At 45.7% G+C, this 17,102-nt stretch overlaps 1 protein-coding gene across 2 annotated transcripts in view; it reads right to left on the bottom strand.

Moving 5' to 3' along the window:
* Positions 1 to 14,501, bottom strand: part of OTULINL (OTU deubiquitinase with linear linkage specificity like) — a 34,716-nt gene extending 20,215 nt beyond the window's left edge. For both annotated transcript variants that reach the window (XR_749182.2, XM_010374088.2), the window contains exon 1: positions 14,320 to 14,501. Coding sequence is in view for 1 of the 2 variants with exons in the window: in XM_010374088.2 (XP_010372390.1) it covers positions 14,320 to 14,383 (64 nt within the window). In the remaining variant the exon portion in view is untranslated. The remainder of the gene's footprint in view (positions 1 to 14,319) is intronic.
* Positions 14,502 to 17,102: the final 2,601 nt, after the last annotated feature.

Here is a 17,102-nt window from a genome sequence, read left to right as displayed (position 1 = left end):
ATTACATCTCCCTAGCCATCAGCATTAATGTCTCATACATCTCCCTAGTCATTAGCATTAATGCATGCTGGGACCCCGACCCACACAAGCAGAAGTAATGCTTCAGCAGTGAACATGTCCTAGAGGAATTACCTCAGGACCTCCTGAAATCAACAACGCGAACATCAGAAACTAAAATCTGATCTGTAATTACTCAGACTATATGTGGCAGATGAGACTGTTGGTCAGAACCACCAAAAAAAAACAAAAACAAAAAAAAAAACACCGTTTTTGGTGGTAAAATTCTATTTAGGTTGTTTTTTTTTTTCCATTCTCTACAATATACCAAAGCTGAAGTAATTCAAACATTAAAACAGGAAACCAAATACACACACACATACCCCAAAACCCTGAAAACAAAACTAAAAGACACTGAAAAGCCGGAAACCGAGTGATCGTGCAAACAGCAGTTCTACCCCAGGAGCCTGAGGCTCCTACTGTCCTGGACATCACAGTCTCTCTATCTCATGGAAACTCAGCAGCGTCTGGTTTGCCTCAAACTTCCAGAATCTGTACTATCTCTACTTCCTCATGGGCCAGCTGCATAGTCCTCAACCTCGTCTACTTCCTCTCCTGATCTTATTCATGGTATATACAATATCAGTACCTCCACGCTTTTTCTCTACACAGACTCTGTCACCGGCATCTAGCCCACTGACTCTCTCCTGAAGCAGAGGTGGTCTTTCAAGGGCTACTGAGCAGGCCAGGGAGCAGGGACATCAACTCTGAGCTAGGAGGACATAAAGGCAATTGAATTTAGATGTCTGAGGTAGCAGAGGAAGTGAAGAAATATACACACAGTGAAATCACCTGGCTAAAATAACTTAAGGTAGAAGTACTACATTTAATAAACACAACAGGTATTTCCATCTGCTTCAATGTCCTATTATGGTTAGTTAGCAGACGATGGAAGAGAGAGTGGTAAAGAGAGGCTGATGGAATAGGAAGGAACTCAAGGGAGGGGTGAGAAAGGACACTCTCTGTGGCAACAGAGGTAGGAAGATGGGGGTGGGTGAGCAAGCAGAGGACACAGACACTTCTGAGGTGCCGGGAAAACTTCACACTTTTCTGAGCTGTGCCATGGAACCCTGCTCCCTTTGAAAAGGTGAGTATGGCTTTTGGGTCATTTGTAATCAAGGGCAGGAAGTGCTGCACAGAGGAATAAACTAAAGCCAATGGAACAGGCAGACAGGGATGGGCCGGGAAGGCCTGCCCCCTCCCTTCCCCAGACCCCTCACCAATTCCTCACACTTGTTACCCCCTGGGCTGGATGCCAGGCAGGGAGGCAGTGAAAGGCAACACACACTCCCTGCCCACAGGGAGTCCCTGGCCTGGGGACACAGTGTCCTCCTGTCAGCTGGTCAGGTGAGCACCTCCATTCCCCAGGAGGTCACTTCTCTCAGAGGCTTTTAGTTTATCGTTAGGCCTCAATGTGACTGCAGGGAAAGGCTGGGAGCCTTCAGTGTGGGAACTGATTGTCTAATTCTGAGAAACTCAGTTTAAGAATAAAGCAAAATATTGTACATTAGTCTAAACAAATAAATTAAGCATTACACAAACAGAAGGAAAAACACACAGAACAAATCCTGTTAGGGCATCGAGCTTTCTAAATAATTTGGAGCACATGGAGATTCAAGAGATTTCTAGAAGTTAGCACAGCAGTGTGAAAGAGTGAGTTTAAACTGTCTTGGTTCTTGCAAAATCATAGATTAGTTGGTTGTTCTTATACCAGTTATGGGGGAAATATTAAGAAAAAAAAACCCTCTTAATAAATTCTTGAAATAGTAAACTCAAAGGACCTTCTGAACTTTTGTATTTCAGGCATTAATTCTGCTCAATAAGAAATGACAGTCTTCCACTTAGTTGAATACAATAACCAACAACTACAAGATCACTATCACTTAGAAAGAGAAGCACCAAGTGGGAGGATTTTATCTTGAAAGTCATGACCACTAAGACATTCAACTGTAGGCTGTCATGCAACCCACTTATGCTGTCAGCACCATCCCCCCAGGATGGGGCACACTGCCCCCAAGGCTCCCTCTAAACTGAAAGTATCAAGAAATACGACAGGAAGCTGCTCCTGGCCAAACACTGAGAGGATCGTGTGTGTGTTTTTTTTAATAACATCACAGCTCAGAGTCGCTTTTCTTTTTGACTGCGCACATCTTCTAGAGGTGTTGAATGCAACCCATCATTTTACAGGTAAGTTTCATTTTCTAATCGTCGCATTTTAAAAATCCATCCAACTATAAAACCACGAAAGCTATAGATGGGATAGGCTACTACTGAAGAGGAAGTTGTAATTCCTTCCCCGTGGAGTCACAGAACTCCAGCACTGCCACTGCTTTCTCCAGCCACACAGGCCTCCCCAGCCTGGGAGAGACAACTCATTTGGCAAAAATGAGCAAAGGACTCTTGTCTTCATTCTGTCATTTTCTAGCTACAGGACTAATCACTTAGCCTTGATGACCCCAAGAAGGTACCCCAGTGGCTGAAAAGTGATAGCACAGGGTTGGAACAAAATTAAACAAAAAAGCACTATCTGAATATAAACCATTTGGCTACCATCTCCCACCATCTGTCATCCTCTGCTTACATACCTCTCAGCTGGGAACTCGCTCCACCCTGTGGGGTCCATTTCCTTTTTTCCTTTTTTGGAATGCTTCTCTCTTTATTGATCAACTGTGATCATTATTCTATGAACATAGATTAAGCTCCTCCCACAGGCCAGGCACAGTGCCAAGAGCTGATGCTACAATTATAAATGCAACAGACTGGATCCCCCTGGCAGGGACTGACAGACGGACTCCTAGTGGGAACAGAGCACCACTGAGGCGATGCTCCAGAGGAAAGGAACGCAGCTCCACAAGCACTGTAACAAGGGAATCTGACCTAAACCAGGTTGGAGAATGCTTCCCTAGGACACGAGGCTGAGCTGAGATCCAAGGCTGGACAGGAGCTTGCAAGGCAAGGAAAGTGAGGGGATGCTGGAGAAGCCTGAAGGTCTCGTTCAAGAGGCTGATGTTTAACTGAAGAGCAAGGGAAGGTCGTGAGAGTTTTAAGCAAGAGACTGAGGTGTTCAGATCTGTAACCACCCTGGATCTATCGCTTGGGGTTATGAAGAACAAGTCTGATTCCTCTTGCATATGACGACCTTTTACATCTTTCATGGGACTGCAGAATGCTTTGGGCTAAACGCAGAATTGTACTTGTTCTTTTAGGCTTCCCAGGGTGCTCCCTCAGCAATATGTCTACACTGCAGGCTAGCTTAGTGTATTCACGACTATTTCCCACTAGCCTGCAAACACCTCTAAGGCAAATGCTGAATCTTAATTCACTGTGGATCTGGTAATCTGATGAGCTGTCACAGGAATGCTTCATTTTTTGAGGTGAAGAAACTGAAGCCCAGAGAAAACAAGTAGAAGTCTGAACTTGAACCCCCACGTTCTGATGTAGAGCTGTGCCCTCTGAACTAACCACTGTACATTACTGCCTTCCCCTGAGTAATTCTCTTCGAAGTTCTATCATTTCCATCATTTCTACTCTGCATCTTTCTCTCTTCTAGTTTAGACAGCTCCTGTTTTCTCAACCAATCCCTACATGATATCTTTGGGGAGTCTCTTCGATGTCCTGGTCAGTCTCCTCTAAACTCATTCCACACTTAATGTGAGACCCCCGTCAATCACAATGTCCTGGGTGTGATCCCCAGGACAGAATTCAACAAGGTGACCACCTTCTTCATTCTACATCAAGGCTAAGTCTTCTGAAAAGGGTCAGAGAGTACGTATTTTAGGTCTCATCAGCCATAACGAGTTGATCTGTCTCAACTACTCAGCTCTGCCCTTACACAGGGAAAGCAGCCACAGACAATACACACAGGGCTCCGATCCAATAAAACTTTATATATGGACATTGAAATTTGTATTCCATCTAATTTTCACATGTCAGGAAGTAGTATTATTTTCATTTTTACCATTTAAAAATGTGAAAACCACTCTGAGGTCATAGGCCATGTAAAAATAAACAGCAGGCCAGATATGACTCATGGGCTGTGGCTTGCTGAACCCTGTTTTAGATGATACATTCACAGTAATGCAGCCCATGATCGTACTGCACAGCTACAAACAACCCAAAAGCCACTGACTCACATTCGACCTGCTGTCAGCTTAAAGCCCTTTGGACCTGTGCTGGGGTGTGTCTCCCCATCTTTGAAGGAAAGAGAGGGACCAGGGGTTTCACTCACTCTCCTCAAGTCTCCCGGTGGAGAGGCCGTCCTGGAGGTGGGGTTATGGCTCCCTCCTACCGCCCTTACTCCTTCCTGAAGGTGAGAGATTGATCTGAGTGGCAGATTTGTTTTAAAATGGCATGCTCAGCTCAGCCCCTTTCGCGCCCACAGACCTGCCCGCGCAGAAGGAATCCTTGGGCCTGCACTCTCCTTGGGAGGGAGGCCTAGAACTTTAGGAGGGAGTTCCGCTTGGGCACTGCTAGCAAGCCCAAGTGGCCACACAACTAGGACATGTGGATTTTATGTCACTGAGCTGACTTAGAAAAATATATTCTTAATCTCTGACATCTGTATCTACCTGTCAGTTCAGAACATGGGAATGGAAACAAAGGGTTATCCAGATCATGTGGGCCAGTTCTAGGATCTTTAGACCCAGGCAGGACCTGACATTTATATCTGCCAGATTTTTTTTTTTTTTTTTTTTTTTTTTTTTTTTTTTTTTTGAGACGGAGTCTCGCTCTGTGGCCCAAGCTGGAGTGCAGTGGCGCGATCCCGGCTCACTGCAAGCTCCGCCTCCCGGGTTCCCGCCATTCTCCTGCCTCAGCCTCCCAAGCAGCTGGGACTACAAGCGCTCGCCGCCACGCCCGGCTAATTTTTTGCATTTTTAGTAGAGATGGGGTTTCACCGTGTTAGCCAGGATGGTCTCGATCTCCTGACCTTGTGATCCGCCCGTCTCGGCCTCCCACAGTGCTGGGATTACAGGCGTGAGCCACCGCGCCCGGCTATATCTGCCAGATTTAATTTACTGATTTGGCTCACTGCTTTGACCTGCCAGGGCTTCAGTGGCACGTGGTCTGGTTCAACTTTCAGGCCTTTAATATCAGACTTCCACATCCTAATATAAATCATTTATGAACACGCTGACTAAAGATACACTTTGAGGTAAGTCATTCTTCACTTTTGCCCTGGTGGTGACTCTTCCATTACTCAGAATCATTTGGGCACCGTCACTAATAGTTACTAATCCTTCCGATTGGTCTCCCTTCCCCAGTTCTGTTTTCTACTCCAGAGCCAGTGTGGGTTTGTTTTTTTAAACATTCGATGGATGTATCATCTCCTATGCAAAACTCTTTACAATGCAAAACTGTTTACGATGTAAAACTCTTTCCATGGCTTCTCTCATTTGTAGGAAAGACCTACATCCTGTTAGCCACTGATATCAGTTGGAAAGGGCCCTAGCCAATTGTCAGAAAGGTAAAAAAATGGTCAGTACCTATGGTAGTATCCTAGCCAGAGACCTCAGGAGAATACTTGTGACAGTCAGTGGCTTACAAAGCCACAACTCACCCCATTACCTCTCACCCATCCCCTGGGACCAACTGAGAAGTCAAGATTTGCTCCCCTGGGTTCAGTGTGATCTTGCTGATGGTACCACACGGCCGAAGCCTCCTTAGCCACCTCCCCGCCCTAAGTCTTTTACCCTTGCTCCTATCATGGACTCATACACGTTTATTGGGCCTGTAGATCTGCTCTCCTAAAGGGAGACCAGTGGCTTCAAAAACGATCTCATCAAACTTTATAGAACATTGCTACTCAAAGTCCACAGGACACCAACATCAATACCACTGGGGACTTCTTAGAACTACAGATTCTCAAACCCCATGGAAGCAGAATCTGCATTCCATCAAGACCCCCAGGACCCTGGCCCTGGCTCCTGTGGATTTTCAGATTTATTAGGCTGAGGGCCAGGTATCTTTTTTAAGCTTCCCAGTAATTTCAACGTTGCCAGTGTTGAGAAATCCTGCTATGGAGTAAGGGCACCCCCTACCCTTAGCTGCTTCTGCTATCTCAAATACATCATCAGATGCCAATTAATTTCCAAAGTTACCCTTAGGAGAAATCAGGCCAGATTAAGAAAAATCCTACTGGTCAAGTAATTCAACTAAAAATAAGTGTTGCGTCTGTTTTGTGCCCCTTTCCCTTTGGCCAAAGTAAGCGGTTACTTTTACTAGTTACAGTTGTTGTTCTTCTACGGCTGGAAGCTATGTCTATCTAAAAGGAACTTTTCTGAAAAAAAATTTTTTTTTCAGATGGAGTCTCACTCTGTCGCCCAGGGTGGAGTACAGTGGCATGATCCGCAAACTCTGCCTCCAAGGTTCAAGCGATTCTCCTGCCTCAGCCTCCCAATAGTTGAGATTACAGGCACCTGCCACCACACCTGGCTAATTTTTGTATTTTCAGTAGAAATGGGGGTTTCACCACGTTGGCCGGGCTGGTCTCGAACTCCTGACTTCAAGTGATCCACCTACCTCGGCCTCCCAAAGTGCTGGGATTGCAGGCATGAGCTACCGTGCTCGGCCAACTTCTCTGAAAATAATGAAGAAAGGAACCTGACCGTTGCCCTGGCCTCCAGGGAAGGTGGCCAACTCCTCTTGGTTTGCCTGGGACTCTCCCAGTTTTAGCACTGAAAGCTCCACATACTGGCACATCTCTCAGTCCAGGCAAGCTGGGACGGTTGGTCACCCACACCCAGTCCCCGTCATGGTCTGACTCTGACCCCTCCCTCTTCTCTCACCTCTTCCTCTTGCTCCAATATAAGGAGTGCCTTCACTTCCTCCTAGAGCTCGCATCTGCCTCCCTGCCTTGCTTTGCCTGTACTCTTCCCTCTGTCTGAAACATTCTTCCTTCTAACCATGTCCTAGTTCATTCCACTCATTCTCCAGCTCTCAGCTCAAACATCACTTCTCTGTTTCCAGCCCCCAGCCTTGAGCAAATCCCTGTTTTCCTCTCTCACAGCACAGTGTCCTTTTCACAGCACTTGCCACAGTTTACACAGTTGTGTTTGTGTTTGATTAGTGTCTGTCTCCCTGTGTAGACAGTAAATGTCTTAAGGACTGGGACTGAATCTGTTTTCACTCCGCTTTCTGAGTGCCTAAGTACACAGTAGATAGTTAATAGATATTTGTTGAATGAATGAAATGAATCCATGTAATCAGGATCCCGTCCATGTGTCTCTACGAGAGAGACAGCCAGCTTCTCCCAGGGTCTGTTCTCTCCTCCTCCCATCAAGATCAAGCCCTGACTTTGGGCTGGGCACATGGCTACTCAGATAAAGGCTCATTCCATCATCCCTGGGTGCTGGGTACAGCTGTGTGAGTGACTTCTGGCCAAAGAGAAGTGGAAGGTGCAACTTTCAAAAGGGCTTGTTAAGAGGGGTGTGTTCCTTGCTTTTTTTCCTCCCTATTAGCTGGAATGTAAATGTGATGGCTGATGCTCCAGCAGCCATCTTGTACCCAAAAGTGGCAGTGGGCATTGAAGACAGGCATAGTGGAGAAACAAAGTGGAAAGAACCTGGGGCCCTGACACCATGGAGATCATCCCAGCCCTGGGGAGCTACCTCTCTTTGACGTGAGAGAAATAAATGTATTCACCTACTTGGGGCTGTTGTGTTACCCTACCACATTTATGCTAACTAAGAGCCTCTATCCTGGTGGTCCCTTCTGACTTTTAATATGTATGTCAGAAATAATGAACCACCAGTGTGTTTTCTCTTCCCTTAATTACACCACATAAATATAAAGCAGGAAGTGAGAATGTGAAGTGGTCATCTAGTAGGATGGTTTCAAGGTAGTGAAATGAGGAGGGAACTGAAGGAGTCAGGAACTCAGGGTCTGGTCCTAGACAGCTGAGCCATCTGGACCTCAGCTTCCTCCCCTGTGAGCAAACATAAGGAAGCCAGGCCATTAACTGCCATTTCCCTTCATTCTCCAAAGGTCTCCTTATTTTAATATGTTTCAGAGTTATGTTAGAGGACTAGCCACGTTGGGGCACAAGGCACAGGAGTAGAAATAGTTGTGAAATAACTGACATTCAACTAAACTCAAAACATTACTCAAAGCTTGCACCACAGAAAAGATGCCCTAAGTGTATATGGAAGATACGTAAGATCTTGACAAATGCCAGCAAATACCCCAACCCTTAGAAGTTCATGCTGAGTTCTACAGATCTATTAAACCAGTCAACCCAAGGTTAGTTCTAATAAACGGCCTTTTCCACAAGGGTCTCTATGGTAGTAATCAGCTTCAAAAAGACTGCTAGAAGGGGAGGAAAAAGGAACATCAAGGAGACGGGAGGGAAAGGGAGATGTAATAGGCTCCAAAATTCAAACAAATTAATCAATTACATATGGGAGAAGACGCAGCAAAGTGTGAAGGACAAGACAGTACAAGGCAGATCACCAAGCATAGACTCTACAAGTGCTCTATCATGACAGTCAGCTAACTAACCAAAATTGAGTCTAACAAATATTTAATACTTAAAAAACAAAAATAGAGGGATATACCATGGATAAAACTGATCTAATAAGCTCTCTCTTGGTTCAAGGGATTTTTGTTTAGATCTCCTAGGAATCGACATGCCCAAGACTTGCACTGCTTCAGGCACAAAACTGTGGGACCCAACATGTATGTTAATACTTTCATTGGCTACGTTTCCACTTCAAGCTAAACAGTCAACCTAACCTTAGCTACAAGCCAAACTCCAAGTTCATTTTATAAATGCCAAGTAAAATGACAAATTGCTGATCTCATCCACTGACATGAGTGCCACCAGCCCTTCCTATCTAGACAGTGACTGGTTACATTCAGCCCATGCTGGCACTGGCTTGCCATCTCTTCCACTTCCCCTTCCTATCAGCCATTCTGCTTGCTCCGCAGCATTTCAGCCTGTCCAAGTGGTGGATTCGGAAGACACACAGCACCCAGTCTTTCTTTAACTCTAGAGAGTTCACAAGCAAGTTGAGGCCTTCTCATCACAGGTCAAAAAATACAGCCCCAAAGTATCAGGTGTTATTCTAAGACCTAGGGACAGATGCATTACCAGGCAAGAAGGAATTTAGTTCACTTCTCTTAAACTTGGAGACTAAATGCTACAGAGGTCTATGCCTTGGCTTAGAGGACAGACACAGATTGTTCAAAGTACACGCTCTGATGAGCTTCCATCATCATCAGCTCCACTGCCCACCTCCATTCCTGAGCCATTTGGGAACTGGTTTGTACCCACCGAGGCTGTCCCAAGCCTAGGAAGAGATGAGAGCTCATCTCCACCGTGGTGGGTACAGGAGAGGGAGGTATGATTCTTTTTTTTTTTTGAAACAGTAAACACTTGATGTTTAATGATATTTTCACTTCTGATTTGAGGGAAGACTCTCTTGAGAATGACTTCCAACTACATTATTACTCCCTCTCCTAGAAGACTAATCCTAATGTTCATTAATAACCAATAATATGGCAAGAGGAGAAAGAGCTGAGGTATTTATCACTCCCTCTGCTAGAAGACTCACTCAAATATTCATTAATAACCAATAATATGGCAAGAGGAGAAAGACCTGAGGTATTTTAGGTAACTTTGTGTCTATTTATCCAATAATTCCACAGACTCGATGTCATAGTAACATGGTTAAATCAACAACAAAAGATTTACTGTTAAATTCTTAATTTAGAGATTCATCAAGCATAGCATTTTATGTGCTACAGTTTCTGGGATTTTTGTTTATTATCTAGGAATCCCAGCAACAGTACTAACAGGCAATAGGCTTTTGTCTCCTAGAAAGGAACATAAACATTTTAACATCCTCTTAAACATGATGTCACCTGTCTATTCTGGCTCCAATTAAATGGGAAAGTAGAAAAATGGACTATTACTAGCATAAAAGGTTATTGGAAAAATGAGAACATATACAAAAACTTTCTGTTGATTTATTTAGAAGTACCATGTAAATGTTCTTCCATTAAATTAATTACAAATCAGATAAATGTGTACGCAACCTCATTTTGAAAACAGATTGTGTTACCAAGTAGCTGAACGTGTACCAGAGGACTCATATGGACAGAAGAGAACGAAAGGATTTACTAACCAAATATACTAATCCAATAATTCCTCCACAAATTAAGTAGAGACTTTAACAGCCACGTATGGGGAACCACTAAACTAGGAAGTTTTAGCCCAGTAATAAAAACTTTTTCATAATCTCTCTTCTCCTGTACCCAGACCTGCAAGAGTTGTCTCAAACAATAAAAACAGTATGCAAATGTTAACCCAACCTTAATTCAGAACAGCTTAAATGTGGTAAGGTAACCTTGGAAACTATGGAGAGCTCTCAGGTAGAAGCCAGAACTCTGTTTCAGGTGACAGAAGCAGACAGATTGTTAAGAATCTGTTATGAGTGGAGTCCCATGCCAGGGCTTACCCTGGCCACCACTTACTAGCAGAAGCCTTGAGCAAATTCTGTAGCCATTGTGAGTGTCACAGAGTCGTGAATGTAAAGATTATATAACACTATCTGTGGTCAGTGTCTCCACATCTAGCACCAAAAGAAAATTCAAATGCCAACTATTTTTGTGATGGGGACAAGCACTGAGTGCTACAGGCACATAGGAGAGCACCCACTCCAGGCCAGAGAGCCAGCCAAGGCCTCCCAGATGAAGCTACCTTGAGACCTGAGCCAGAGAAAAGGTCATTTTCAAGTTAATAATACCCAATCAAGACTTTCTACTGAGATAAAATACTTGGTACCAAAAAAGTTACATTCTATTTGATATTTATTCATCTCATAGAAATGTAAGAGTAGAAGTATAATAGGACAAATGGGTGGCAAAACAACAACAACAAAATCAACTATGGATCATTTGGTTTTAAGCATTCTGTTGTGGGTGCCTTTAACTGCAGTTTTTTTTCCCCCCACAGCCCTCAAACTATTTTTTAGAGAAGGGAAATATTTCTCTTGACAGTTACAACTAGCAGCTGCTAGTCGTAACCAGCAGCTCTCAAGCCTCTTTTCCTTGGCACATACTGTCTACCACCAGCGCCCCCTCTACTCCTTCTTCTCCTCCTCGAGAGTAAAGACCTTGAAGGCACTTGTTCTAGAATAAGGTCACAATTCTCAGCACACTTTCGGAAATCCATGTGGAGGGAATGCTTGCGCCCACACTTCTCATTGCTCCTCTTGCCACCTGACCAATCACTGGGTCATTAACAGGTCCATCTGCCTACTCTCCTTTTGAACACAGAAGTTCCACCAGGTAAATTCACCTGCCTGCCTAGTGATTATCTGCCACTGCCCATGGGAACAGGCCAAAGGCTGCTTATGGTGGCTCAAAAACATCTGCATCATACATACACTTGCGCCTACTTGAATGGCTTTGGATTAACAAAATCCAGGATATCGAGGAATACACCTTTCATTTAGCAGACACATGTACGTGGGAGGTGAGTAACCTTGTACAAGTTTGTGTGTGACTTGGTTTCTTAAAATAAGGTTAAAAAATAACAACTACTTCATAGTAGAAGGTAATATTAATAACAGGAGAAGCAGCTAACATTTGAGTGCTTACTCGGAACTACAACCAACCAGTTCTAAGCATTTTCCATGTAATAAATGAACTAAGACACAAGAAGCACCAAAAAAATCAGCCATTACCATTATTTTTAAATGTTTGATTTAGCATTAAACTCTTTCCTCCAAACAAAACCTTACCTAGAACAGCAAAAAACAACAAAACAAACATAAAAGTATACAGAAATAAAAAAGCAGAGCAACTCCAAGAATAGCTGGAGTGGGTCCGCTGTTCCACACCGGGCATTCCTATTCCCCCAACACCTGCCCCTAAGAACCTCCACTGAGTACTGTGGTTCCTGAAATCATGGCTGAAATGTAAATGTTACCATTGAACAGATGGACAGTGGTGGAGAGAACCACAGCAGAGCTGAGCCAATCAAGGCAGTTAATGGTCCGAGTCTGGCCACATGTCAGAAGAGCAAGGAAGAGTGTGGGGTGCACACATTCTCCCTGCAAACACAGTGGTCTGCCTAAGGTGTGCTGGCGACTGTGAGCTTATTCCACTCTATGACCATCTCTCCCTGCCTTCCTAATAGATGACAGTGTCTTCTCCGGGCACTGCACTAAGTGAACTTCCAATGCTTCTTCCATGCATCTAACATTCTGATTCAGACAGTCTTTCGGATGATATTATGCAGAGATGCTTAGTCCACGATTCTCAATATCCTAACATACCTTAACACTTTAAAGAAGAAATAGTAAAAATCAAACAAACAAAAAAACCTCTTCTGTGGGTTTTCTTCTGTTGTCTAGTTTTATTGTCAAGTGTTACCTGCTGTTCGAAAGCCAAAAAAGTTGTCCCTATACTAGCTTTGACAACTGATTTTAAAACTGGTTTTATTTTTGTTTTGCCAAATACCACTGGCAAAGAAGGGAAACTATGCTTGTAAGTCGTCAGAAGTTATGTTTTGGAGAAAAAAGTTTTCCATAATCTGATCCTTGAATCACATTCTTCCTCTGCTGCACACCAACTGCAGATCCCACAATTGGAGCAGAGGAAAGAATCTCTACCCGGGCTGGCAGCGCTGGCATGCATTGAGCTTGGTGCAGAGAAAGGAAAAATTCCGGGTGATGATGTTAAGCCTAGAGTAGGCACCTTTCTGCCTCCCAAACCAGCCTTTCCAGCTGTGTTCCTGCCTCCATTTCCAATTTTTGTTTCTCTGCCAAACTAAGGCAGGGAGGAGAAAAGAAAATAACATAATAAAAAGTTCAAACGAATACACCCATAGGAAATATGTGGCTAATTTTATAATAACCCAAGGTGCAGAAAGGTTTTTAAAAATGAGTTCATTCTCCAAACTTTTGAGAGTGGGAGGTAGGACAGAGTTCTCCACTGGGAAAGGCTGCCTGGATCAGCTAACCGGAGGCCTTCATTCTATGGATGAGGACACATCAGAATGATGTCCTCTAACTCCCAGAAAGGTGCTGTTTCCCCTGCACCCAACAGTTTGCTGTGTGAATTAAAAGCTCATGCTGGGACCAAGAACAGCAATTCATAAGCAATCCCCGCAACTGCCAATTTGCCATAATCACTGCAGTTCCTGCAGCCCAAACTCTGTGTTTGGGAACCGGCATCCTCCCAAAATTCACTAGTGGGCTCCAGACAAATATAGACACGGGCATGTGTTCCTTCAAAACCAAGAAGCAGCTATGCTTCTTTCTCGGGGCTGGTTAGGAAGACATCCTATGTGGACTTCAGAGGCGGAGAGGACCCTGCTACCGAGCCAGCGGGAGGAGACTTCAAGACCCAGTGCCTGAACTCCCAGGCTATGCTGCTGCCCTTGTTGGGTGATTTGGTTTTTTTTGTTTTGTTTTTTTTTTTTAGACGGAGTCTCACTCTGTCGCCCAGGCTGGGAGTGCAGTGGTGCAATATCGGCTCACTGCAACCTCCGCTCGCCGGGTTCAAGCAATTCTCCGGCCTCAGCCTCCCCAGCCTCCCGAGTAGCTGGGACTACAGGCGCCCGCCACCACGCCCGGCTAATTTTTTGTATTTTTAGTAGAGGCAGGGTTTCACTATATTGGCCAGGCTGGTCTCGAACTCCTGACCTCGTGATCCGCCCGCCTCGGCCTCCCAAAGTGCTGGGATTACAGGCGTGTGCCACTGCGCCCGGTCCCGTCTGGGTGAATTTTTTTTCAGCCAGAGTATTCTGTGTTGTTAGCAAGTCTCGAGTGCCGCGAAGGTGTGCGCCACATCCTCTGCCAGCAGGGCGCGAAACGTAACTCCCCCTGTCAGCGAGTTGAGCTCCCCGAGAGGATACTGGGCCCCGCTGGTCCACGCACCCCGGGACCGCTCCCAGGCGCAGGGCGCGACCTCCGCCGCTGCGCAGGCTTCCCTCGCGGCTCTGAGGGGACCCCGACCCCAAAGACCGGCTTTCCTCCAGGAACCTGCGTTTCCCGCCCGGACAAGCGACCTAAGCTGCTTGGCCTCCCTTATACAAATACAACCCCGTCCCGGACACCAGCTCGACCCCCGAATGGTGGTGCAGCCCCGCCCCACTCCCGCCCCGCTCAGGGGCGCGCTCCGGCTCCAGGACTCCCAGCCCCCGCCGAGCGGCACCCGCGGCCACAGAGGAGGGCGCGTCCCAGGCTGCCCGCAACCCCGCCCGCCCTGACGGTCCCTGCCCGCGCCCCCCGCCCAGCCCGGCCCCAGGCTCACCTGCGGCGGGGGCGTGAGACCGCTCCCGCTCCCTTGACCGCGTGGGGCTCCTTGGCGCCGCCATGCCGGCCGCGCTGCGGACAGGCGTTGGGCCTCTGCCCCAGGTCTGCAGTGGTCTGTCAGACGCGACGGCCGCCCGCCGGCGCCCAGGCTCGCTTCCCTGCGGCGGGCTGGGGAAGGCGGTGGAGTCGCAGGGCGGGGATTGGCACCGACTGACGTGTCAAACAGCCAATCAGAGTCCGGGGAGGGGAGGCGCTGAGCCTAGAGGGGCGGGTCCTCCGCACGCCGTCGGGGTAGCTGGCCAGAGATGTGCGGAGGCGTCTGGGGCTAGGCAGTGGAGTGGAGAGCTACTCCTGGGGTCCATGCGCGTTCCCGAGGCTGGGAATTCCACTTGGGCGGTTCCGGCGGCCTCCACGGGACTTTACAGCGAAGGCCTGTTGAGTGGGAAGCACAATCCCGGAGGGCCGGCTGATGAGGGCGAGGAGTCGGTGCGGTTTCCCCCGCGAGAAGATTGCTGCGCGATCCTGCTCAGTCACGGCCGGGGTGGGCGAGCCTGGAGTCCAGAGGCAGCTGTCGGCCTAGGGCCTGTTCACCGAACTGGGGAGATTTTCTAATCTTTCTTCTCCCTGGGTCAGCAGAACAGGGTTACGCTTACTTAGAACTCACAGTTTACTTTGGGATCGCGAATATGTGCATTATTGACAAAACTGTCCTCTTATAGAATGATTTATCCAAAGGAAAAAATATGGGAGTAGTTAACAGTAGAATAAACAGCCCAACAGTGAAAAGGCGCCTCACAACAAGGTTCTACCCCGACTCCCCCGGTGAGATGGCCCCTTTTTTTTTCCGGAAGAAAAGGGAAGAAAATGAAAATCCTGGTGAACACTTCCTCTTTCTCCAAGATACGCAGTTCCAGAGACAACCGACTGCATGGGAAATGTTTTGCCATCTTTTGAAAGAAGTTCCGTAACTAAAGAAAGATGTGAGAAACAGCCTGGAATTTTGTGTGGCTTCAGTAGCCTGAGGGCAATGTCGACAAGTAATTGGATCGCTTTCCTCCCTTTCCCTAGTCTCAGAACACAGGTCTTTGGCCACTCCAGTGAGATTCTTTATCCCAGCAACAACAGTTAACTTAATGCCAAGCATTTACTGACAGCTGGCATCCGGCCGCATGCTTTAATACATGGCTTTTACATGCATTGCTTCATTTAATCCTCACTTGCCCATGAGGTAGGCACTGTTATTGTCTCCAATTTACAGACCAGGAAACTGAGGTTCAGGAAGTACTAGTGCATAGTTTGAACCTAAGTCTGAACCCTCAACCGCCCAACCATTCTCCAATGCATGATTCACAGAAGATAATAAAAATGTTCCCAAACTCTGCTGCATGTTTACAAAATAATCCCTTTTATCCAAATCAGATTTTTAACATTGAGGAGTAGTTTTCTACAACCATAAACCACCAATTGCGTGTATAGAGCCACGTTACTCATACAAAATAAATGACTTAAAATTGTTGCGCCTAAGTAACCTAAACAAGCGTATGAGCAGTGACAAGTACAAATTGTCTAGTCTAGAAACTAAAAATACCAGGGCTAATTTCTTGTGGTATAATAAAACAAAATTTACTTAGTCCTTTAACCACAAAACAAATGAGCCAGCTCCCCTCCCTCCTCCCACAAGATAATATTTATGAACACAGCTATTTGTACTTGGCCTAAAATCCTGTCAATTAATTCACATTTAGGATTTTGGTTGCCTGTAATGTTCGCTGTTACTCCAAAAGCTGAATGAGAGGCCTCTTAGTGTGGTACTTAATGACCAAACCTTGGAGCCAGACTGCCTGGTGTCCCTTCATACAAGCCATATGGTCTTACATAAGTTAGCTAACCTTTTTGTGCCTGTTTCCTTATGTGTAAAGTGGAGCGCCTAAGAGTATCTACCCCGTGGGATTCTTTTTTTTTTTTTTTTTTTTTTTAATGGCCCCAAACCCGTGGGATTCTTATGGGAGTTACATTACTAAATATGTGCAAAACTCTCACAATAATGCTTGGCACATGAGCATCACATAAATATAAAGATGTATATACATGGAGATGTCTAATTGGCTTTCTGGTCTAACCAGGAGTGATTTATTACATGTCTGCACAATTATGAAGTTATTGATTTTTTAAAAATACCTAGATCATGAGCTCTTTGAGAGCAGGAACTCTGATCTAGAATCCCTAGAACCTGGCTCAGAGCTTAAATATTTATGAATGGGCAAATTGAGAGTGTGGTGTGAGGCCAGCTGGAAATCATGCTGAACAAAGCCCTCTGCAGCAATGTTCTCAGCTGAAATGTGGACGCAAATCATCACGCTCGCCAAAACATCCACCTTAGAACTACCAAAAACAGGCAGTGCCTAGCGTTGTGTCCAAAAGCCACCTGATTATGACTCTGGAAAGCTCAGAGTGAGTTAGGCCAGGGACAGTGGTTACTCCAGCTAGTTGCATGAGGGTTGTGATATGACTCAAATCAGAAGAAAGAAAAACTAGCCAGTAGTTCCCAGCAAATATTTAATTGGAGTTTTTTGTTTTTGTTTTTATGAGGTTTTCTTGACCATTTGAACTCTGAAAATGGAATGTGAACATTCAGAGCCTTTCAAGGTTCATGTTGCAAAATGTATTTTCTTTTTCTTTTTTTGAGACAGAGTCTGACTCTGTCACCCAGGCTAGAGTACAGTGGCGCTATCTCGGCTCACTGCAATCTCCGCCCAGGTTCAAGCGGTTCTCCTGTCTCAG

This window comes from Rhinopithecus roxellana, chromosome 3, assembly GCF_007565055.1.
Source record: "Rhinopithecus roxellana isolate Shanxi Qingling chromosome 3, ASM756505v1, whole genome shotgun sequence".
NCBI lineage: Eukaryota > Metazoa > Chordata > Mammalia > Primates > Cercopithecidae > Rhinopithecus > Rhinopithecus roxellana.
This window is presented reverse-complemented; position numbering and strand designations above follow the sequence as displayed.